Source organism: Rana temporaria, chromosome 6 (genome assembly GCF_905171775.1).
Source record: "Rana temporaria chromosome 6, aRanTem1.1, whole genome shotgun sequence".
NCBI lineage: Eukaryota > Metazoa > Chordata > Amphibia > Anura > Ranidae > Rana > Rana temporaria.
Genome location: NC_053494.1, coordinates 117,747,230 through 117,771,187, shown reverse-complemented (window position 1 = coordinate 117,771,187; position 23,958 = coordinate 117,747,230). Strand labels below are relative to the sequence as shown.

Genomic DNA, 23,958 nt, shown 5'->3' with positions numbered 1-23,958 from the left:
TATAAATACACATTGGCACAACAGTAACCTAACCAAGATGCGAAACCAAGAAACACTGATAAAGATGTAAAAATTAAAATAGAACTTGCAGCAAAGCGTACATAGCTTCACATGCTTTACCTTTGCTGCAGGGGATTTGTGCTTCACAGCTGTAAGTGCTTTAAGTGTTGAGACACACAAACAGTCTAACTGTTCCTGAAACACCTAAAATGGTAAAAAAACAGAAAGTACTGAACAGGAGATCATTTACAGTGAGGCATTGGACCTTTCAGCTGGAATCAAAAGAAAAAAAGGTGCGATTCATTTCAATCATGTTTTACTAATTTAAACACTATCCCACCACCAGTACTTCTAAAAAAAACAGCCTGTAAAGCAATAAGAGAAAAGCAAGACAGAACACACACTCAGAAATTCATGTAGGTAAACAGGAACAACTATTTATCACACCTGCTTAAATAAACATATTAAATCGTGTTTTATTGTTGATTTAGTGTGTACAGAAAACATATATTCTAGGGGCTATCAATAGCTAAAGGATATGATATTGTGTCTCTATAAATATAATTTTACTACTAATTTGTTTGGTAAAAATTGGGCTTTCTTTGGGAGGTGTTAATTACCAGCGTAAAATCCAAACGATAGGATGAAACATAAGGAAAACGGTCATGTAAATGTTTTTTTTAGGGTAGGAATGCACGCGCACACACAGATGTCCACACATACACAGAAAGCCCAGAATACCAGTCCACCGAAATGCTAAAATTATAACTGTACTTTAAATATGGAAATATCACACTGCATCACTATGTCTACAATAAAAAAACATTGCCAGCACATTGCTCCAGTTCAGCCAAAATGGCAGATTAATAAATACCCAGGAAAGATTATGATGAAGGAATTTGTGTTGGTGGTCAAATTTCACATCCCTCTCATAAGCTTGAATTCATAACATTGTTACAGGCAGTTAAGCAACTACCGCCAGACAAATCCCAGTGACTTTGTATATACTTAGGGAAATATGAGCAGGAGACAGTTCATTTTTTTATATAGTGGCCACTAAACACTACAGCAGATAATGCAAAAATACGAAATAAGTGAACGTTGAAGGAAAATTCCTCTTTTACCGAAAATAGATAAAAATACAATTTTTAATGCCATTTGAGCATGAATTTAAATTTCAGGTATGCCTGATCTACGTGTTTTTTTTTCTTCTTCTTTTTTAGGGTAGATTGTTTTACATGATTTTATGTGCATAGTCTCAATAAAATTGTTATAATCTTTTTGTTGGATTGTTTTGGCACTCAAATCCGGATTCCTTACTTTTGTTTATTATTATTACAAACTTGAGGTTGTTCATGTGATAGTAATAAAGGTAGACCCTTCCACATAGAAGTCTGTTCCAGAACAGTGTTATCTGACTTACATAAATATCTCTAAAATAGTGGACGCTGCAATAAGGTTTGCTAGAATCCTTGCAGTATCAAAAGAGTACTTGGACAGGGTTGTTTTCAATCAGTGTTCTAATGTTGTTATTCTAGTGGTGTTAAAGATGACGTTCATCTTAAAGCGGAATTCCACCCAAAAATGGAACTTCCGCTTATCGGAACCCTCCCGCCCTCTGGTGTCACATTTGGCACCTTTCAGGGGGGAGGGGGTGCAGATACCTGTATAATACAGGTATTTTCACACACTTCCGGGAATCACTCCCACGGGAGCCACTCCACCCCCCCCCCCCCCTCCCGCTGCCTTCTGGGAAACACACTGATCCCAGGAGACAGCAGGGACCACTGGGAAAGCACCGCGCTACTCGCGCATGCGCAGTAGGGAACCCCATTCCCTCACAGAGGATGGCGACGGGGCAGCAGAGAGACAATCGATTGTTCGTCTTCTGCTGCCGACACCGCGGCCGCGCTGGACAGGTAAGTGTCCATTTATTAAAAGTCAGCAGCTGCAGTATTTGTATTTGTTGTTTTTTTCCGCGGGGACCTTCGCTTTAATACATAACTCTAATGTTGTTTTGAATTTTTTATTTCATAGGAGTCCCAATTTAACATTAATGCTCTTATCAATGTGTGTGAATGTTTCATAAATATGCTTTTGTGTTTAGTATGACATTTTTGTGTAGAAATATTTTTTGTTTTGTTTAGATGGAGGTAGACCTTTGAGCTTTTAGATATACAAAGTGACTTTCCTGCTTAGTAGTGTCAACAAAAATGACAGATATTAGCAGATTAAAATTTGGCTGGTTGGGAACCAGATGAATTTTAATCCCTCTTTGGGCAGGCTGGTTGTACTGAAGTTGATCCACTGATCAACTTCAGTACAACCAGCCTGTCTCCTTTTTTTCCCAGTTGATTACTGCCAGTGGCTATAGCTACCGCTGGGAACCTCCCGCTGTCAGACTATAATAACACAGCAATAGAAATTCCTCCATCAACACTGACTGCGAGGATGGGGAATTGAGCAACTTTCTTACCTTAAACCTGTGGTTGAAGGAAAGAAAGTTGTATATGGCTTGCTTAGGAAGTACACTACAAAATATTATGGCTTTACATGGCGATATATTGCTTGTACTGCCTTGTCTTTCCAAATCTTCTTCTTTCCCAAATCTCAGTAAGCCTTTTAACTTTGCTTATTTCTGTTTCTCAAATAAAGCATGTTGGTAAAAACAGGACAAATAAAGCAGATGAATAAGCTGGGTTGAAGTAAGGTGGTGGCAATGTGATTCTGGGGAGTCCTCAGTCTAGTTTTGCAGTGTTGTCAGCTATGTGTACCTGATTTTCATTCATTTCTGTCAGTAATTTGTTGGCAAGGTCTTTCTCACTCTTGTCTGCCCCTCTAGTGTTAGCGTTTAACAAGAGCTGCAGGATGGAGACAAGAACATTGCAGAGAGGTGGATTATCAGTTAGCAGCAGCCAGGGGGCAAGGGGGACAGGTTTCAACAGGAACATGCACATTAACACCTATGGCACATTGCACATAATGCATATAAAGAAAACAGCTTTATTAAAGGTTTAAACATGGCACATAAACATGGTATAGAGTTCAGGCGTCCTCAGAACGTAGCTCTATCCTCAAAGTTACAATCTTTATAAGTCCAATCAACTGTGAGCTGGATCATTCACTTCCCCGTAGCTCACTTAAAGGGTGGGATGCTGGTGACATCAGTGACCTTGTGTGTCCATATTTAGACAATGACACGTGTCCACATAAGGGCACTGATGTCACCAGCATCCCTCCACTTTGTTTGCATGTGCTTTGGGCCGGTTAAGGACACAGCCTGCAGCTGACTGGACAAAAAAAAAAAAAAACTTTGATCTTCAGATAGAAGTGAGTTTGAAGAATTCCCAAGCTCATCCAACAGTTAAAATTCTTGGACAGTTAATACAGCCATTGAGGAGAGCCATCAGTAAAAATTCTGTGCTGGGTCTCTCAGCTGCCATAGTTAAGGTTGCTTACAAAGTCAACTAAAATGCAGCTGTCACAATCTTGCCACCCAACTTCTCAAATAAAATTAATGGAGAAATCAGATGGGGTAGCGGTAACACATGTATTTTGTGTGACATAGAATGCAATTGGAAATGCAGCAGCTGAAAAGACAGAATGGGAATTTTATCAGCAGCTGGTGTCTCTTCAGAAACCACCATGTTAGGTCACAAGACATTGTGTGGTTTGCAAACCAAAATGCTGTGAAAGTCTGGCTTCTCAGGGTCGGGTGGAATTGTTCATTAAAGTATATTTAGGGAAAGTGTGAAATCCCTTCCACTTACAAAGGGCTGCCTTTCAGAGATTTACAACCTTGATCTCATAACCTCCATAGGAAACAGGAAGTCTGTTTGAGATCTGAGCTCTTGGTTATCCATATACACACAGATTTCTCCAACCCTGCAAAAAAAATGATCACTAAAATTACCCAATCATGTAAAAAGAAAAGCCCTGGTTACCCATTTAATCGGTACAAATGTTGTGTGAACAATCTCAAATCTTTTGGTAAACCACCATTATATTTCAATTAAGCACTTGAAACCCCACTACACATCTCATCTCACTACTGTGGCCGCACCCCCTGCAGCCCACATCTCACTACCTTCTTTTCTTTTGATTGACCTCCATATATACCCAGGTGGGTCTTTTTCACGTTCTGGCCGCCCCCTGCTGTCAGTATTTTCTCTATGACATTCCAAGCCCTTTAAGCATTTGCAATTAAGATATGCAATTATCACACTTGAACTTATCTAGTATGTGATCATACAGGTTGTCTCTGATACCGCTGATAAGTTTATCACTCCATTATTGTATATGGCATTATGATGTTTTTTCCTCTACCTTTTTTGCTTGCTTCTTATATATCTTTTAGATCATACGTTCCATCATATGAAGATACTTTGAGAACCAACTTGTTTTTAATGATCTGGGATACACCCTTTATTTCAACCGGCATTGCAACACTTTCTATCTCTTTTTGAGACAAACTGACCTTTTATTAACCGGTTAGTACCTACTTTCTTAGTCTGTTATACTAATTAAAGACCAAAGGTTGCAAGCATAGATTAAACATTACAGATGATATCTGGGATTTTTTGCCCCCACATGTGGTTCTGGGCACCACTTTGTACACGGTGAGAGCCATGATGAGGGTCTGTTTAGTGCCATTTGATTACTGTTTTCTGTAACTAGCATTTTATATGTATATATTTTGTATTTTTTATTTGAAGCATTTATTTTAATTTTTTTCCATTTCTAGATTGTACTGCGACATTCCTGCATCACCCTTGCCCTTATGAAGAGGCATTACTCTCCATAGCCTCGAAACGTTGGCATTTCTGTCTGTACCCACTAGACAGTCTCTGAAAGGGTGTTGTTGCATTTTTTGTCGCTATAATATATATAACTGTTTAGTCTGTGTCTTATCATTAGTGATGTTCAGCGCCGTTGATAACTACATACCCTAGGCTGTGCCTTTCTTCCTATTTGGTCAATTGGATGCTTTGTATTTCATGTTGCCAATACTATTATTTGATATGTTGTCTACGAACAACATTATTTAATAAAATTTGATACTTTTTTGATACATAATTGTTGACTATTCAGTCTTTACTCATTAACCAGTCTCCCACGTTTAAAATCCCACTGAGGAAACACACCCCTTCGGGGGTACAGCTATCCACATCTCACTACCAAGCCTGCACCCGCTGCTACTGCACCAACGCACACTTTGGTATTCATCCTATTCAACAAACGGGCACCATTTTGCTAGTCTTACATAAAACAAATCTTTATTTAGTTAGCTAATATATTTACAATATGTACATGGCTACAAAAAAAGTTATTTGTGCACATTTTGCCTGTCTTCATGAGTCCTAAGTAGCTCACATTTGTTGAGAAAAAAAAAGGGCAACCCCCCCGGCTGATGAATGTACATTAAAGCTAGGATCACATGTATGCAGGCGTGGGACTGCATGTAAAATGCACACGCTCTTGCAGCTGCAGCAAAAACACAAAGCTGTTAGCACATGCGAGGAGATGCCAATAATTCCTAATGGAATCCCCACGCACTAGAAGCCAAAGCACAGTTGCTGAAAAACGCAACACACTCTTTTCAGGCACCTTTTCCCTGCTTTTTCAGCAGATGCAGCAGACTACTCAAATGAATGGGCTGCTGTTTTTGCACAAATGTGGCCATGGGGGATATAGTGGTAACCTAGCCTGGAGGAATTTTAACAGACTTTGTTGCAGATTCTTACTTTTCGTTGTGCTAAAGAAATAGCCGTTTCTTTCACCAGACTGATTCTGAATGTGGGGCAGGACCTGGTTTGTTATAATAAGCTGGTACACTCTCAGTGTTCTAATGAGAAAAGCTGCAGAGTCAACATCCCTGTAAAAGTATCTAACCCTTGGGAAGTATCTTGTAAAAACTGAAATTCCTATTGCAGAGGGTGTCTAAAATTTGACTTGTATCTTTGTGCAGACTTCTGGAAAAATAAGTGAGCCAAATCACACAAGCAGGAAATTACAGTGGCTGCAGATTGAAAAAGGTCATTTTTAAAAACTTAAAATGACAAAATAGGCTTGTGTAGCATTTGTATATACTATATTAATTGTGTTATATTTTTCTACAAAAGTAGAATTCCCCCTAAAGCTGAACTGCAGGTAAACAGCTTAAAGGGCAACTGAATTAATTATACATAAACGGTCTTGCCTGCCATTTATAATTCTGTTAAATGTTAAATTCACCTTTTGGAGCATGTTATGCATTACACCCATATTTAGGGTGTAACATGTAACATGCTCCGGCTGCTGCTCCTCCTCTATGTAAGCCTAGTTGTCCATGCACATTTGGGTTTTTACTTACATATTTGCAGAGGAGCATTTTCAGGCTAAAAAAAAAAAACATCACAAGTGCGTTTTTAAGAGAAGCTTTCGGTAGAAAAAATGCATTACGTGCATAAACATGCCTAATGCACAGAAATGCTGCCTTTAAGAGCATTCAGAGTTTTCAAGTGTACAATTATTATAGTGAGAATGAGCACAGGGGGAATGTTTTGGAAAAAAACACTTATAAAAATAAATGCTCATAAACGTGCATACAGTGTCTTGAAAAAGTATTCATACCCCTTGAAGTTGTCCACATTTTGTCATGTTACAACCAAAAACGTAAATGTATTTGATTGGGAATTTATGTGATAGACCAACACAGAGTGGCACATAATTGTGAAGTGAAAGGAAAATGATAAATTAATTACATTTTTTTTTTTACAAATAAATATCTGAAAAGTGTGGCGTGCATTTGTATTCAGCCCCCTTTACTCCGATACCCCTAACTAAAATCTAGTGGAACCAATTGCCTTCAGTAGTCACCTAATTAGTAAATAGAGTCCACCTGTGTGTAATTTAATCTCAATTTAAATACAGCTGTTCTGTGAAGCCCTCAGAAGTTTGTTAGAGAACCGTATTAAACAACATCACTATAAAGGTCAAGGAGCACACCAGACAGGTCAGGGATACAGTTGTGGAGAAGTTTAAAGCAGGGTTAAGTTATAAAAAAATATCCCAAGCTTTTTACATCCCACGGTGCACTGTTCAATCCATAATCCAAAAATGGAAAGAGTATGGCACAACTGCAAACCTACCAAGACAGGGCTTTCCACCTAAACTGACAGGCCGGGCAAGGAGAGCATTAATCAAAGAAGAAGAGGCCCATGGTAACTCTGGGGGAGCTGCAGAGATCCACATCTCAGGTGGGAGAATCTGTCCACAAGACAACTATTAGTCGTGCTCTCCACAAATCTGGCCTTTATGGGAGAAGAAAGCAATTGTTGAAAGAAAGCCATAAGAAGTCCCATTTGCAGTTTGTGAGAAGCCACGTAGGGGACACGGCAAACATGTGGAAGAAGGTGCTCTGGTCAGATGAAACCAAAATTTTACTTTTTGGCCTAAAAGCAAAACGCTATGTGTGGTGGAAAACGAACACTGCACATCACCCTGAACACACCATCCCCACTGTGAAATATGATGGTGGTAGCATCATGTTGTGGGGATTCTTCAGCAGGGACAGGGAAGCTGGTCAGAGTTGATGGATAGATGGATGAAGTCAAATACAGGGCAATCTTAGACCAAAACCTGTTAGTCTGCAAAAGACCTTGCGACTGGGGCGGAGGTTCACCTTCCAGCAGGACAACGACTCTAAACATACAGCCAGAACTACAATGGAATGGGAATAGCTCAGGGGTCTCAAACTGGTGGCCCTCCAGCTGTTGCGAAACTACAAAGTCCCATGAAGCATGGCAAGGCTGACAGTTACAAGCATGACTCCCACAGACAGAGGCATGATTGGATTTGAAGTTTCGCAACAGTTGGAGGGCTACCACTTTGAGACCCCTGGTTTAGATCAAAGCATATTCATGTGTTAGAATGGCCCTGCCAAAGTCCAGACCTAAATCCAATCGAAAATGTGGCAAAAATTGCTGTTCACAGGTGTTCTCCATCCAATCAGACAGAGCTTGAGGTATTATGCAAACGAGAATGGGCAGAAAATTTTCACTCTCTAGATGTGCAAAGCTTGTAGAGACATCCCCAAAAAGACTTGCAGCTGTAATTGCAGCGAAAGGTGGTTCTACAAAGTATTGAGGGGGGCTGAATACAAATGTACACCACAATTTCTGGATATTTAATAGTAAAAAAATTGGAAAACATTTTTAATTTTCCTTCCACTTCACAATTTTGAGCCACTTTGTGTTGGTCTATCACATAAAACCCCAATAAAATACATTTACGTTTTTGGTTGTAACATGACAAAATGTGTAAATTGTCAAGGCACTGTAAACGCAATACAAGCCACTATGAGCATTTCTATGCTGCTTTTTCTGCCAGAGGATCCTTAACAGCTATTTAAAGTTAATCTCAACTGAACATTGAACATTTAGTTCACCAGAGGAGATTGCATCATAAACTGTGTTTTTTTTATTATTGTTTTTTAAATAAAATACCTTTTTCATTGCTTGTTACATATGATCTCTTGCAGCCTCTCTACATCTACATAAATGCATTCCAGCAAATTTATGATTGGGTCTCCAAGGTTTTTCTTACAGGTACATTTTTCTCATACATCAATTTTTTACAGAGGGAGGGGGCCAAATCTAATAAACAGACCATGCATTTTATTGCAATGCCTGCTTTTACAAGTTAAAGCTTATATGAGATGTAAGCCATTTAGTTAACTCATAATGTAAAATGATAATTTGAGAGTTAAATTTTGTTTTGCCAGAAAAACAATTGCCACATGAGCCATTTTGTAATTTAAGGTTATTAAAAATGACCTATGCTCGCATAAAGATGTAACCACTGCAACAGGAGCAACGTACGTGTACTGAAGCCCTACCCTTGAAATGCCTTCTTTTAATCTTGGGGTTGATCTACTTAGTACACTGGAAACCGGAAGTAAGTTGGCTGGAGGTGTGAATTTCTAATCAAACAGGAGGATATAATTGCAATGTTCCATATACAATTGACATAAAAAAAATAAAATGATAGTTTTTAACCAAGTAGGTCAGACTTGTTCAGTGGGAAGTTGGATGTGAAACTACAGGATTCCTGGACATGTAAGTGCCCTTTCACTAAGCCTAGGTTCACACTGCTGCGAATTCAAAATCGCGGTAAAATGCGCGATTTTACCGCGATTTCGGCCGCAATTTAATGTAAATCGCGGCCCAGTACAGGAACTACTTTTTGAAATCGCAGATGCGGCGTCGCACTGATTAGGACAGTGCCATTGCCGACAATTGCTGGCAAATGCCGCCGATTTGAGATGCGATTTGACATGTCAAATCGCATCTCAAATCGTTCCAAATCGTACCCAGTGTGAACCAGGGCTCAAAGTCAGAAGTTACAGTTTTGTAACTGCTGACTGTTGTTTTTTTTTTTTTTACTGGCTGAATAACTTATACTTTAGGAAAATTTATTTTGGAGAAAATAACGTTTTGATGGGCCAAGAAAAGCAAAACAATAAACACAACCTCATAATGCTGCTTTCATTGATGGATTAGTCTTCTTAGTATCATGCACTGTAAGTTCCGGGCACCAGTTAAAATGGTTAAGTAATGTGGAACAACCAAAGATCTTTGGCAACAGAACTCAAGTTGCCAACTGCACATGCATGTTAAATGAAATAGAATGGTATGCTGAAGAGTTTGGGTTTATATTAAAGGACATGCTAACTAGCCTGAGAAGCAGAGGTTACTAATTGTCTTTCTAGAAATACTGTTAACTGGTACAATGTTTTAGTTCAAATACAAAGGTCACATTCTGTTTAAAAACATCATTTTACTACACTAGTGAGTGATCCGAGGAGCCGCAAATAGTTTCCCATGTGACAATTCACACTTGTTTACATTGACATAATACAAAATTAGATTGCTGTCTAAAGTGACTTACCCTACAATTCTGCAGCAATCTGATAAGGTGCTCAAAGCAGTTGCTGTTTAAGAAAATAGTTTGCAGTACCGGCCTGTCTGTGCAGTTTAACATATCAGTCATACAGTCTGTACAAAAAAAAAATATATAATACAAAATATAAATAAAAGTATTTATAATAATCAGAAATTAGCTCTTAATAGACAACTCAAAATGCCCAACCTTCCAGTGCCCCTACCTAATCTAAAGTGTGTTTCCACTTTTGCAGTCAAATTTGAGAAAACCCCACTATATGTTTGTTAGGCGTTACCTTTCACATAGTGTGCCTAAAAAATAAATGGAAAAATAATATTTCTTATCTTTTGGAGGTGTCATGGCTAACTGCAAGGTTCTTTGAACAAATGTTAGAGTGAACCTGTCCCAAGTCTGTTCTCATTAACAACTTAAGCCCTGGATCATGTTCTTGACCAGGCCACTTTTTGCGATTCGGCACTGCGTCGCTTTAACTGACACTTGCGCGGTTGTGCGACATGGCTCCCAAACAAAATTGAGCTTTCTTTTGGTGGTATTTGATCACCTCTGTGGTTTTTATTTGTTGCGCTATAAACAAAAATAGAGCGACAATTATTTTGAAAAAAATTCAATATGTTTTACTTTTTGCTATAATAAATATCCCCAAAAAATATATACATTTTTTAAAATTTTTCCTCAGTTTAGGCCGATACGTATTCTTCTACATATTTTTGGTAAAAATAAAAAATAAAATCACAATAAGCGTTTATTGGTTGGTTTGCGCAAAAGTTATAGCGTCTACAAAATAGGGGATAGTTTTATGGCATTTTTATTAATATTTTTTTTTACTAGTAATGGCGCAATCAGCTTTTTTTATCGTGACTACGACATTATGGCGGACACATTGGACACTTTTGACACATTTTTGGGACCATTGTAATTTTTATAGCGATCAGTGCTATAAAAATGCACCAATTACTGTGAAAATGCCACTGGCAGTGAAGGGGTTCAACCCCTAGGTGGCACTGTAGGGGTTAATGCCCGGTACATACGATCCGATTATTGGACGAATGATCGTCCATTTTTTTTGTATGCCAATCTCACGTCGAATCTGATGAGTTTACTAAAGTCACGAACATTCTCGTACGGCAGAATAAAAAATCGGAAGTGATGTCATGTGTTGTAATGCATTTGTATTGAATTTTCGAACGACAGCTGTACTGATTAAACGAAAATCGTACAATCTGGCATCGTACGAAAAAAAATTCCGTGCATGTCCGATAGAATAAAATCGGATGAACTGTCCTGATCGGCTCTTGAAAGCTCTGTACCAACAATACGATTATCGTACGATCGTTTCGAAAGCGTCATTTTTCGTACGATTTTTGGATCGTATGTATGGGGTTTAAGGGTGCCCTAGTGAGTGTTTCTTACTGTAGGGGGGTGGGCTGTGTGTGACATGACACTGATCTCTGCTCCGATTACACGGAGCGGAGATCAGTGTCATTGTCACTAGGCAGAGCGGGGAGATGCTTGTTTACATTAGCATCTCCCCGCTCGCTCTCTCCGTGAGACGATCACATGTATCCCGTCGGTGATCGAGTCCACGGAGCTCACGGCAGGCACGCGTGCGTGCACAATGGTGCTTCCTTAAAGGGGACGTATATATACGTCCTTCTGCCCTGTAGTGCCATTGTGTCAGCGTATACGTGTCGGCGGCAGTCAGGAAGCGGTTAACATACAATACAAAAAGCCCAGCCTCTACACCTTCAAACCTTTGTTAGGACAGGGAGTGTTTAAATCTAGTTACAACTGATAATGAATATCTTCCTACATAATACAGACAGGGTAAATTATGGCAAATGCAGCCTTCCATTTTTTTCCTTTTTAATTTTTTTTGCAGGAGGGCCTAGAATAGATAATCTAAAAAAAAAGTAAACTGTAATTTTTACTTAGTTTTTTAGTCTATGCTATATGAATGGGTATATATATATATATAAAATATAAAGTAGGTGTTATCGCAACTTGGATGAAAAAGTGAAAATACACTTTAAATCGCGTCCTATCCTTAGGTCATATACAGTATGAAGAAAGCGGTTATACCAGGATCATGGCTGCAGCCATGACCATGATCCTGGTATTGTCTCTTAGACCCCTTTCACACTGAGGCAATTTTCAGGCGTTTTAGTGCTAGAAATAGCCTCTAAATAATGCCTGAAAACCGCTTCCGATTCATTTCAATGTGTCTTTTTACACTGGGGCGGTGCGCTTGTGGGATGTTAGGAAAAGTTCTGCAAGCAGAATTTTTCCCTGCCCTTTGAAATAAATGGGAAGCGATTCCAAAGCGCCTGAAAATCCATTTGGAAGCACCGCAACACAGGTGTTTTTAACGGCTTCCCGTTCCTCCTGCTTCCAGACATCACTCTGAAGGGACCCACCGGGACCCCCTGTGTACCCTGCACATCCGCAGAAGAGGATCCATCGGCCTCTGACCGCACGACCGCCGTATTTAGGAGAGGCCGCGGCTTCGGCCATCTTGCTTCACCCGGCCTGCTGCCTGTGCTGCTTCCCCGCCCTCCTGCCCCCAAGTAACACCCACAAGGACTCACCGAGACCCCCTGAGGACCCTGCATACCTTCAGAGGAGGACCCATCAGCCCCTGACCCCGCGGCCGCCGCGTTTGGGGGAGTTCTGGGAGTCGGCGGCCATCATGTTTCACACGGCCAGCCGACTAGTGGTTCTTCCCAGCCTACCTGCCCTACAGCACTTCACCCTTCAGAATAGTCGGACCTGTCAGCTTTAGAGGGGGAGGGATCACAGCAGACACCTGCCATGACTCCGCCAAAAACGCCAAAGGCCACCCTGGCGAAACTGGACCAGTATCACCGCCAGGAAGAGGAGAGTGCCGGGAGAGATGGTGGGGCCGCATGCGCCGAGCAGGCCGCTCCAGAAGGCGACACAGCTAAAGTGCTCGAGGCAATCACATACTGTCGGACGTCCCTGACAGCACAAATAGAGGAGGTCAAGGTGGACCTTTCACTCATGCGACAAGACTTCCAAAAACTTTGTGAGCGTGAGGTGGAGGATGCCGTTGCGTCGCTCCAGGACAGCTCGGATCAAATGCAACTTCAAATCAATCAGATTCTAAGCAAGATGACATGGAAAATAGGCTCCGGAGGTGCAATCTCTGTTTCATCGGGCTCCCAGAGGGATCTGTGGGCAAGGGTCCTATCACCTTCTTGGAGAAACTTCTTGTTGGCACCTATGGCTGCGAGGCCTTCTCCCCCACCCTGGTAGTGGAGAGGGCCCATCGTATGCCTGCCAGACCTCGCTATCTTCCCCGATTTTTCTGCCGCGGTGCAGTGCCGCCGCCAGAGCTTCATGGAGGCGAAGAGGAGGCTCCGGATACAACATCTCAAATACTCTATGCTGTTTCCAGCTCGTCTTAGAGTCGAAAGGGACGGCCGTGTGTTCTTCTTTGAGGATCCTGGGGAAGCCCTTGCCTGGTTGGAGCGTCTGGGGCCCTCCAAACAGACGGTCGAGTGACCTGACCAAGCATGTTCATCGGCACTATTGATTGTCACCATCACCCGCGCATTACACGCTACCACGGGTGTCTGCAAATGCACCGAATCCTGGTATGTTACCCCCTTTTGTTATCTCCTTCTTACTACCCGTGGCACATGTCCTATTGCTCCTTACCTCTGGGACCTCCTGGGACCCCCCCTTTTGCCTTCCCCTGCTTTACTCCTCCTTCAATTGTAACCTGCAGAGGGGGTCTCCCATACTCAGGGCCCCTATTGACTGGTTGATCCATGTAACTACCCTGGAGACTGTAATTGCGGAGCACAATCAGTCCTACACTACACATGCCCAACACAGCGAATTCTCGCCCCCCCCCCTGCAACCGGAGCATGCATCCCTCTATTATGTGATTGCAGAACTTTGGCTAATATCGACCCCACACTGTGCTTCTGGTTCACAGTACAGGAAAAGCCTGTTCTTCATTTGCAGGCCTTGTATTTTCCACATGTTTCATGTGGACCGATCACTGCAGATCTTTCAGGTAACAGCAGGACATTTTGGTTTTACCTGCTACCGGTTGTTACCCTTTTTTTGGGGGGTTTTGGGCACATACCCGCATCAGTTGGGGAGGATGTAGGGTGGGGAGGGGGAGGGGGGAGGGGGAGGTTAGTTTTTACTTGATGAAATGCAATACAACGAAGTGCATGTTAACATTGATACTGCATAGGTTCATTTATAATAACCGAGTTCGATATGAAAAAGTTTTTTGATCTACTGTGCCTATATGTGTATAAGCCAAATTTCTTTGTTTTATGCATTTCTCCAGTATTGCCTTGTAACTTGCAGAACTACCGTATTTATCTCCCTATTACGCGCTCCGGCGTATAGCGCGCACCCCTAATGTGGCCCTGAAATTCCTGGAAAAAAAATGTTTTATACTTCAAGTTTTGGTGTCTTGCAAGGGCGTCCATCGGCGGCCTTGCCCGGTACGGCGTCATTCTGCGGCCATCGTGGAGTCCTCCCGTGCTGTCTCCGAGTCGAATCCCCGCACTGTGTTTGAACCACTCCGCCGACATATACCGAGCGCAGTACACTCGGGTATAGTCGGGCAGGCTTGGCTCCTCTCGCGTAAAGGACGTACAGGATGCACAGGACGTGAGCCTGCCCGAGTATACCCGAGTGTACTGTGCTCGGTATATGTTGGCGCAGTGGTTCAAACACGGTGCGGGAAGCGGGTATCGGCGTATATCGCGCACCCACTATTTTAAGGGCAAAAAAGTGCGCGGTATACGCAGATAAATACGGTATATTCTAAATGTAAATTGTTTAATAAAATAAAAAAAAGTGATCCAGGCAGTTCTACAGCTGCCCGATCACATTTACAGGCTCACTCTTCCTGATGGAGGCAGCATCCTTCAATGATTACAGCAGGGTTTCTCAACCAGGGTTTATAGCAGGGTTAGAGGGTTCCTTGAGCAATTTCTGCCTCTCAGATAAGTACCCACTGACACTATTGATCTTTTTAGCTATCTGTAAGGGGGTTATTCTTCCCAATGACCACAAGTGTAAGGAATATTCTTCCCAATGGCCATCACATTAATGTATCATGCGTTGTAGATATCGCCATTTTAGCAGGGGTTCCCTGAGACCGGAACATTATTTAGAGCAGGGGTCTCAAAGTACCGGCCCACGGGCCAATTGCGGCCCGCGGACCGGTTTTAAATGGCCCGCAGGAAGGGCGGGTGCCGCGGAAGTGTAGATCGAGGTGCATGAAGAGTAGCACAGGAAGCGTCTGTCATAAGTTCACTTGTCTCTCATGTCACACTGCTACTCCCCGGCGGCCCCTCCTCTCTTCTCGTCCATCCCCATTTGCTTGTGACATTATCTGAGATGGACGAGAAGAGGGGGGGGGGCTGCCGGGGAGTAGCAGCGTGACATGAGAGACAAGTGAACTTATGACAGACGCTTCCTGCGCTACTCTGCCTTTGAAGAAAACAACAAGTAAATGCTGACCTGTGCCCTGATGTGCTCTCATGTGCCCTGATGTCCTCTCATGTGCCCTGATGTGCCCTGATGTGCCTCATGTACCCTGATGTGCTGGGCTCTGTACATCAGGGTACCCTGTGCCCTGTACCCTGATGTGCCATGTGCCCTGTCCCGATGTGCTGTGCCCCATGTGCCCTGATGTGCTCTCATGTGCCCCATGTTCCCTGATTGTGCCCTGATGTGCCCCATGTGCCCTGATTGTGCTCGTATGTGCCCTGATATGCCCCATGTGCTCTTATTGTGCCCTGATGTGGCCCATGTACCCTGTGCCATGGGGCACATGAGAGCACATCAGGGCACAATCAGGGAACATGGGGCACACCAAGGAACATGGGGCACACCAGGGAACATGGGGCACAGCACATCAGGACAGGGCACATCAGGGTACAGGACATGGCACATCAGGACAGGGCATATGGCCCATCAGGGTACAGGGCACATGAAACAGCACATCAGGGTACAAAGCCCAGCACATCAGGGCACATGGCACATCAGGGTACAGGGCACATGAAACAGCACATCAGGGTACAAAGCCCAGCACATCAGGGTACATGGGGTACCCTGATGTGCTGGGCTTTGTACCCTGATGTGCTGTTTCATGTGCCATGTGCCCTGTCCTGATGTGCCCTGATGTGCCATGTCCTGTACCCTGATGTGCCATGTCCTGATGTGCTGTGCCCTGATGTGCTCTCATGTGCCCCATTTTCCCTGATTGTGCCCTGATATGCTCTCATGTGCCCCATGTGCCCTGGTGTGCTCGTATGTGCCCCATGTGCCCTGATATGCCCCATGTGCCCTGATGTGCTCTGATTGTGCCCCATGTACCCTGTGGCATGTGCCCCATGTACCGTGATGTGCCCCATGTACCCTGATTGGCTGGGCTTTGTACCCTGATGTGCTGTTTCATGTGCCCTGTACCCTGATGTGCCATGTGCCCAGTCCTGATGTGCTGTGCCCTGATGTGCCATGTCCTGCACTGTGCCATGTGCCCTGTCCTGATATGCCCTGCCCTGATGTGCCATGCATCCTGATGTGGCCTGTTGTGCTGTACCCCTATGTTTTGTGCTCTGATGTGCCCTGTACCCTGATGTGCTGGGCTGGGCTTTGTACCCTGATGTGCTGGGCTTTGTACCCTGTTGTGCGCTGTGCACTCATGTGTGCTGTGCCCTGTGCCCCGATGTGCTGTACCCTGATGGTGAGTGGTCAGTGTGTAGTGTAGTGGTCAGTGTGCAGTGTAGTGGTCAGGGTTAATAATGCGTTCGCTGACACCAGTACTGTTTTTGAAGTTTGAAAGTTTGCATGCGGCCCCCCATGGGATATGGAAACTTGACTTGTGGCCCTCAGGTAATTTGAGTTTGAGACCCCTGATTTAGAGGGTTCCTCTGTGTTGAAAGACGCTACTATAGAAGTACTAGCTCATTGCTAAGGAGGATGGTCTCAGGATCTTTTCAGGGTAAAGTTGTACCTGTAATTTTATTCTGTTACTATTTTTTTAATGAACAACATAAATCTAGGCCAGGCTCCTGGTCCCCAGTCAAGTATACAAGCAAAGCTTTGTTTCAACATCAATAAAAAAAAAAAAAATTTAAAAAATATTTTCTGTGTGCAACAATAGTAAAAATCTGTTTTAAATCGATAGTAAACCGCAGCCTTTAAAAAAAAAAAATAATAATAATCTTCTCTGTACATTAATGTCATAATGTGCTAGCAAGTGCTACATACTAGCACATTTTGAAATGCTTACCTTAGAATGAAGCCCTCCCTCTGGGGACAGTGCTGGTATGCAGTCCCTTCACAGCGCATGCGCCGGGGATGTCACAGATTGCATGCAGTGTGAATATCTCCTAAACAGTGCAAGTTTAGGAGATATTTACTGTACTTACAGGTGAGCTTTAGACCCCTTTCACACTCGGGCGTTTTTCAGGCGCTTTGGCGGAAAAAAAAAGCCTGAAAGAAGCCTCATCTGCAATCCCAATGTGAAAGCCTGAGTGCTTTCAGAGCCCTTTCACACTGCCAGCGCCCGAAAAACGCTGGTAAAGTGCCGCCAAGACCCCTTTCACACTGGGGCATTTTTCAGGCGCTTTGGTGTTAAAAAAAGCTCCCTCAATGGGAAGGGGGCTTTAGGAGCAGCGTATTCAACGCTCCTAAAGCGCTGCAAAGAAGCTGTTTGCAGGACTTTTATTTTTTTTACGCTTTCAGTGTGAAAGCACTCAGGCTTTCACATTGGGATTGCAGATGCAGCTTTTTTCAGGCGCTTTTTTTTTTTAATTCCAAGACCCCTTTCACACTGGGGCGTTTTTCAGGCGCTTTAGTGTGAAAGCACTTGGGCTTTAACATTGGCATTGCAGATGCAGCTTCTTTCAGGCACTTTACAGGCGCTTATTTAATGCTTAAGCGCCTGAAAAACGCCCCAGTGTGAAAGGGGTCTTATTATAGGCTTACCTGTAGGTACAAGTTTAAAAAAAAAAAGACTTTAATACTAATGTAACATTCATCCTGACTGGACTATTAATGCAAGTTTTAAGATTAATAACAATGGGCTAGATTCACAAAAGAGATACGACGGCGTATCTCCTGATACGCCGTCGTATCTCTGAGATCCGCCCGTCGTAACTATGCGCCTGATTCATAGAATCAGTTACACATAGTTCTCACAATGATCCAACAGGTGTAATTGACTTACACCGTTGGATCTTTGGCTGCAATTCTAGGCCGGCCGCTAGGTGGCGATTCCATTGCGGTCGGCGTAGAATATGCAAATGACTAGTTACGCCGATTCACGAACGTACGCTTTGCCCGTCGCTCTAAATTTACATTGTTTCAGTCGAGATACGCGGCGTAAAACTAAGGCTGCCCTCTAGGTGGTCTAGCCAATGTTAAGTATGGCCGTCGTTCCCGCGTCGAAATTTGAAAATTCACGTCGTTTGCGCAAGTCATCCGTGAATGGCGCTGGACGCCATTTACGTTAATGTCGAAACCAATGACGTCCTTGCGACGTCATTTAGCGCAATGCACGTCGGGTAATTTTAGGGACGGAGCATGCGCAGTACATTCGGCGTGGGAACGCGCCTAATTTAAATGGTGCCCGCCCCATTTGAATTAGGCGGGCTTGCGCCGTGCGGATTTACGCTACGCCGCCGCAAGTTTACAGGTAAGTGCTTTGTGAATCAAGCACTTACGGTGTAAACATGCGGCGGTGTAACGTAAATGGAATACGTTACGCCGCCGCAGCGCAGCCGGATTCTATGTGAATCTGGCCCAATATTTTTAAACACGTCAGATTCCAATGAACCAAACGTTTATCCTGGCTAGGGTACTCTGTAGAAGGCAGAGAAAATCTTTGCACCTAATATGAAGCATAGGTTCTATTACAATATACTGTATGTGCAGCCTAGTTATATACTATGTAATTTTTAGGGAACCCATATTTGTTCTTATGCCAATTTAATTAAATTCATAAAACTTATAGCAAACCATTGTCTTGAGAAAATAAAATAAACCTGGTGAGCAAGCTTACTTAGCATCTTTATCTGTAGTGTGATGAACCTGCTCTCCCATTGTCTGGACCTTCTCAGTCCTGGTAAGGCTGAATGATCAGAATTAAGCAGCTTGAAGTAGTTCTCCAAGATGGTCCCGATTTCCACTTGTCTCTGGTCAGAGCTGCTCACTAGTAGGATGTGTACAACTTCTGTCAGGCACTTAAGGGTTAGCTCTGCTTTACGACTCACTTCATCCGGGTCCCGCTCATCCCATGTGTCACAATCTGCTAATACACGCATCAGAACTTCCATTGTGGCAGGAGAAATGACTTGAAGGGCGTTTCTCTAGAGGAACAAAATGAATCAGATATTCTGATAAATTAGAATTTATATGTGGCATTTAGTGAAAGTCAATTTGCTACTTATTTTACACAAGACATAAAGCTCTCACTATACATACTAAGTATCGTATATACTCGAGTATAAGCCGACCTGAATAATAGCCGAGGCACCTAATTTTACCACAAAAAATTGGGGAAACGTATTGACTCGAGTATAAGCCTAGGGTGTAAATCTGCATGCCTCACTTTGCCTCACTGTGTCCATGTGCATGCCTCACGGTGCCCATGCCTCACTGTGTCCATGCCTCACTGTGCCTCACCTTGCCTCACTGTATCCATGTGCATGCCTCACTGTGCCCATGACTAGACGTTTAACATGGGAGTCTATAGAAGGGGTGCCCGGGTTTGAAAAATTGGTCCTCTCCGGCCGTAAGTCCCCTGGACAACAAACTTTGCACAGTTAAAGAGGAAGAGTGGGGCTACATGTGTGCCAAGTTTGGGGTCCAGGGGACCTATGACCGGCCGGTACCGGGTCCCCAAAATCACTAGAGAAATTACTGTTTAACATGGGAGTCTATGGAAGGGGTGCCCGATTTTGAAAAATCAGTGCTCCCCGGCTGTAGGTCCCCCGGACAACAAATTTGGAGTCCAGGGGACCTACGGCCGGCCGGTACCGGGTCCCCAAAGTCCAGGAGATCAGGCGCAAAAAGGTGACTCGAGTATAAGCCGAGGGGGCATTTTCAGCACAAAAAAATTTGCTGAAAAACCCGGCTTATACTCGAGTATATACGGTAATGCCTACAACAACCATTCGGGTTTTCCTGTGTTTAATGATTAGTCTGTGCTTCTTACTTAGCAGTACATTATAATGATGGGACTTTTCTACTTTTTCCCAATTTACTTGTCCCTTAACATGTCTATGTTTTTTCTTACACTCCTAATGATTAACTGACCACACTACAATCCATAGAAACTCTTAGCAGTTGTCAAGGATACAGGTTTCTTTTTTTGATATATTAATACTCCAACAAACAGAGAACCTTCAAATATGTATATGTAACGCATTTATTAAAATATGGTGCAAGAAAAAATGTAAAATCTAAAACTCACATAAAGTATCTTTAAAAGGGGATGTACGGGGTTAATTTAAAAAAAACATTCCCACCTCTATGCTACACCATGGGTGTAAGGCTGTAGCTGTCCCCTGCCTGCTCAAAGACCAAGAACTAAGCGATCACATGACTGCTGATTGCTCAGTTTTTGGTCTTCTTGAAGTGAATAGAAGTGACTGTCAGCCCTCGTTCTTCTGAACTTCCACAATTTCAAAGCTGCATTTCAGCTTGACTTTGGGGGCCACTTGAAAGACAAAGTCGCTAAAATTAGTGCAGGAACTAGTTTTGGAAATCGGTGCGGCGATGCACCGATTGGGACGCCCCTTTTGCCGGCAATAGGCGCCGATTTGACCTGTCAAATCACACCAATGTGAACGGGGGGGGGGGGGGGGTCAGTCACCGCTCTCCACTCGGCCCCTTTAGCGATCACTGAAGCAGCAGGCTGGAAGGTGGGACCTGTACAGCTGGCTTCGGTTCTGAGCTGTGCAATAAGAGACAGAGCCTGGTGTCAATAAGGCAGCTGGGTGGATCCTGACAATATGGTCAGGATCCTTCTAGAGTCTGGAGCGGCTCTGTGTCGTCAGCTGACAGCGAGCTTTAGAAACGTTTACAGACAAACAAGCAACCAAATATTATAAACTTCCCTTTAGGCCCCTTTCACACGGACGGCTGTTTTGCCGCAGCTAAAAGCATGTTTATGTTTTGCTGGAATTCAAGACTCCAGGCACAGCGATTAGCTGCATTTGTACAGTGCTTTTAGCTGCGGTTGCGTTTAGCCACGGCACGATATTGAACGGGGATCAGACTTGGATCCCTGCCAATACCAAGCACTGTGTTTGGTATGAATCTTGGGGGAGAACTCCACGCCAAATTTCAAATAAAAAAAAACGGCATGGATTCCCCCTCCAGGAGCATACCAGGCCCTTGGGTTTTCTTCCGCCGGACACGCTTTCTTCTTTAGCTCTTTTATAGCGGCCCCCTCCCGAGCTTCTTCAACATCTTCGGGGGGGGGGGGGGGGGGTCCCTGTCTTCACCGCCATCTGGTTCTCTTCCGCCGGGGGCCCCGCTCTCTCTTCTTTAGCTCTTCTACGAGGAAGGGGGTGCCCGGGCTTCTGTCGCCTTCTGCCTTTTTCTCTTCTTTGAAGTTGAAACGTCGCTTCCTCCCGCTGCAACGACGTGTGCGCGGCTCGCACTCATTTATATAGGCCTCTTATGACGTCACAGTCAGTCCCATCATGCTCCGGTGCACCCGGAGCATGATGGGACTGTGACGTCATAAGAGGCCTATATAAAATCGGAGCGAGCCGTGCACACGGCATTACAGCGGGAGGAAGCGACGTGTCAACATCGAAGAAGAGCAGAAGAAGGCAGAAGAAGGTAGAAGGCGACAGAAGCCCGGGCACCCCCCCTCGTTAAAGAGCTAAAGAAGAGAACGGGGCCCACGGCGGAAGAGAACCAGACGGCGGTGAAGACCGGGACCCCCCCTCCCCCCCGCGCGCAGAAGACATCGAAGAAGCCCGGAAGGGGGCTGCTGTAAAAGAGCTAAAGAAAAAAGCACCCCCCCCCCCCCGCGGAAGAGAACCAGACGGCGGTGAAGACCAGAAACCCCAGCAGAAGACATGGAACAAGCAGGGCCCCCCCTCGTAAAAGAGCTAAAGAAGAGAGGGGGGCCCCGTAGCTGACTAATCAATTACTTTAAAAACCCTGTGTAGTGTGTTTTTTTACATTTTTTTTTTCACCAAGTGAATGGGTACCCCATACTCATTCACCTAGGGTGGGGGCCGGCATCAGGGGGCCCCCTTATTAAAGGAGGCTCCCATATTTCGATAACTCCCCTCCCGCAGACCCTGACAACCAACGGCCAGGGTTGTCGGGAAGAGGCCCTGTCCTCATCAACATGGGGACAGGTGCTTTGGGGTGGAGGGGCCACAGGGCGCCCCCCTGCCCCAAAGCACCTACCCCCCCATGTTAAGGGCATGCAGCCTGGCGCGGTAAAGAAGGGGGGGCGCTCGCTCGCCCCACCCTCTTTTCTGACCGGCCGGGCTGCTGCTCGGATACGGGTCTGGTATGGATTTTGGGGGGAACCCCACGCCGTTTTTTCGGCATACGGGGGTTCCCCTTAAAATCAATAGCAGACCCAAGGGCCTGGTATGCCTCTGTAGGGGGAGCCCATGCCGGTTTATTTGAAATTTAGCTAAAAGCACCATTCTATCCGTGTGAAAGGGGCCTTATAGCTCTTTAATATAAATTAGCTTGCAATTTATATTAAACTGTGTTTGTTTACTAATTCATAAAGCCTTGCTTTCATATTTAAAAAAATAAACTCTCCTTGTGTTTGAGACATGTCCTCCCACTCAGCATATAACACTGATAAGAGCTCTGAGAAGAAAGTATTCAACTCCCACAATGGTTTGGCAACTGAATTTGAAAGAGTGCCAGCCAGCATTAGCAAAAGAAGACATTTGTTTACCCTGTTTAAACTCACGGTGACAGGGAAATCATAAGCTCAGCAAGAGCCTATAGCCCAGTGATGGCGAACCTTGGCACCCCAGATGTTTTGGAACTACGTTTCCCATGATGCTCACCTACACTGCAGAGTGCATGAGCATCATGGGAAATGTAGTTCCAAAACATCTGGGGTACCAAGGTTCGCCATCACTGCCTGAGCATTACTGGCACAAGCCATATGGCAAAAAAAAACAATAAAACTACATTCATTAAAAGAAACTAATCAGGTCATTGACGAAGAGGGGGCATTGGGGCAAAAGAGACTGGGTGCAGTCAGGGTACATGGTGAAATACTGAAAATATACAAAATGCCCAGACGGTGACCCTAAGACTCAGACAGCCCTGACATCTGAAGTCTGCACAGACCATCACCTATGGAATATATACTATCATAGAAAATATCAGTCACACAAGGTGGCTTTCTTGGGTAGTTAGCTGCTCCCCCCTCCCTGCAGTGTCACCTCTGTGGTTTGCTCACCATTTATTTGGCCATGCCAATACAAATATGTTTAAAACTTTTTTATTAAATTAACTATTAAGGGAATTTCCCCGGTGAGTCACCACAGAAGTGATACTTTTTGTGTCCGGACTGTCTGAGTCTTATTGTTATATGTCTGTTATTGTTTTATGTTTGTTTGTCTGATAACTTCACAACCGCTATTGCGGGAGCTTCTTGTTTCATCAAATAGCTCTGCCACATTTTCAATTTGTATTTACAGTTGATCGATTTTAATCATGTTATGTAACTAATTAATAATTCATTAAATTTAATATTTTTGCATAAATTGAGTATAGTCCGTATTTTGCCTACAGTAGCCTCTCGCCCAGAGGTAACCTTACCCCTTAGGGTCACCGTCTGGGCATTTTGTATATTTTCAGTTGGTCCTTTGGCTATGGCAAAAACCCTTTAAATTTTAGGGTGGTCTTCTCTGCATTATTGGTTACTTCATACAATAGGTCAGTGCATGGGACACTTTTCTTTTTCTATTTTGTGATACATGGTGAAATAACATCTTTTTGGCCACC

General features: G+C 43.8%; 1 protein-coding gene across 4 annotated transcripts in view; it reads right to left on the bottom strand.

Moving 5' to 3' along the window:
• The window catches only part of NBEAL1 (neurobeachin like 1), a 243,708-nt gene that overhangs the window by 124,084 nt on the left and 95,666 nt on the right, over positions 1 to 23,958 (bottom strand). For 2 of the 4 annotated variants that reach the window (XM_040357245.1, XM_040357246.1), the window contains exons 9-12: positions 19,010 to 19,316; positions 9,931 to 10,037; positions 2,775 to 2,861; positions 121 to 204 (exon numbers count right to left, since the gene is read on the bottom strand). In XM_040357245.1, the coding sequence (XP_040213179.1) occupies positions 121 to 204; positions 2,775 to 2,861; positions 9,931 to 10,037; positions 19,010 to 19,316 (585 nt within the window). The remainder of the gene's footprint in view (positions 1 to 120; positions 205 to 2,774; positions 2,862 to 9,930; positions 10,038 to 19,009; positions 19,317 to 23,958) is intronic. The other 2 variants (XM_040357247.1, XM_040357248.1) reach the window with 1 other exon arrangement.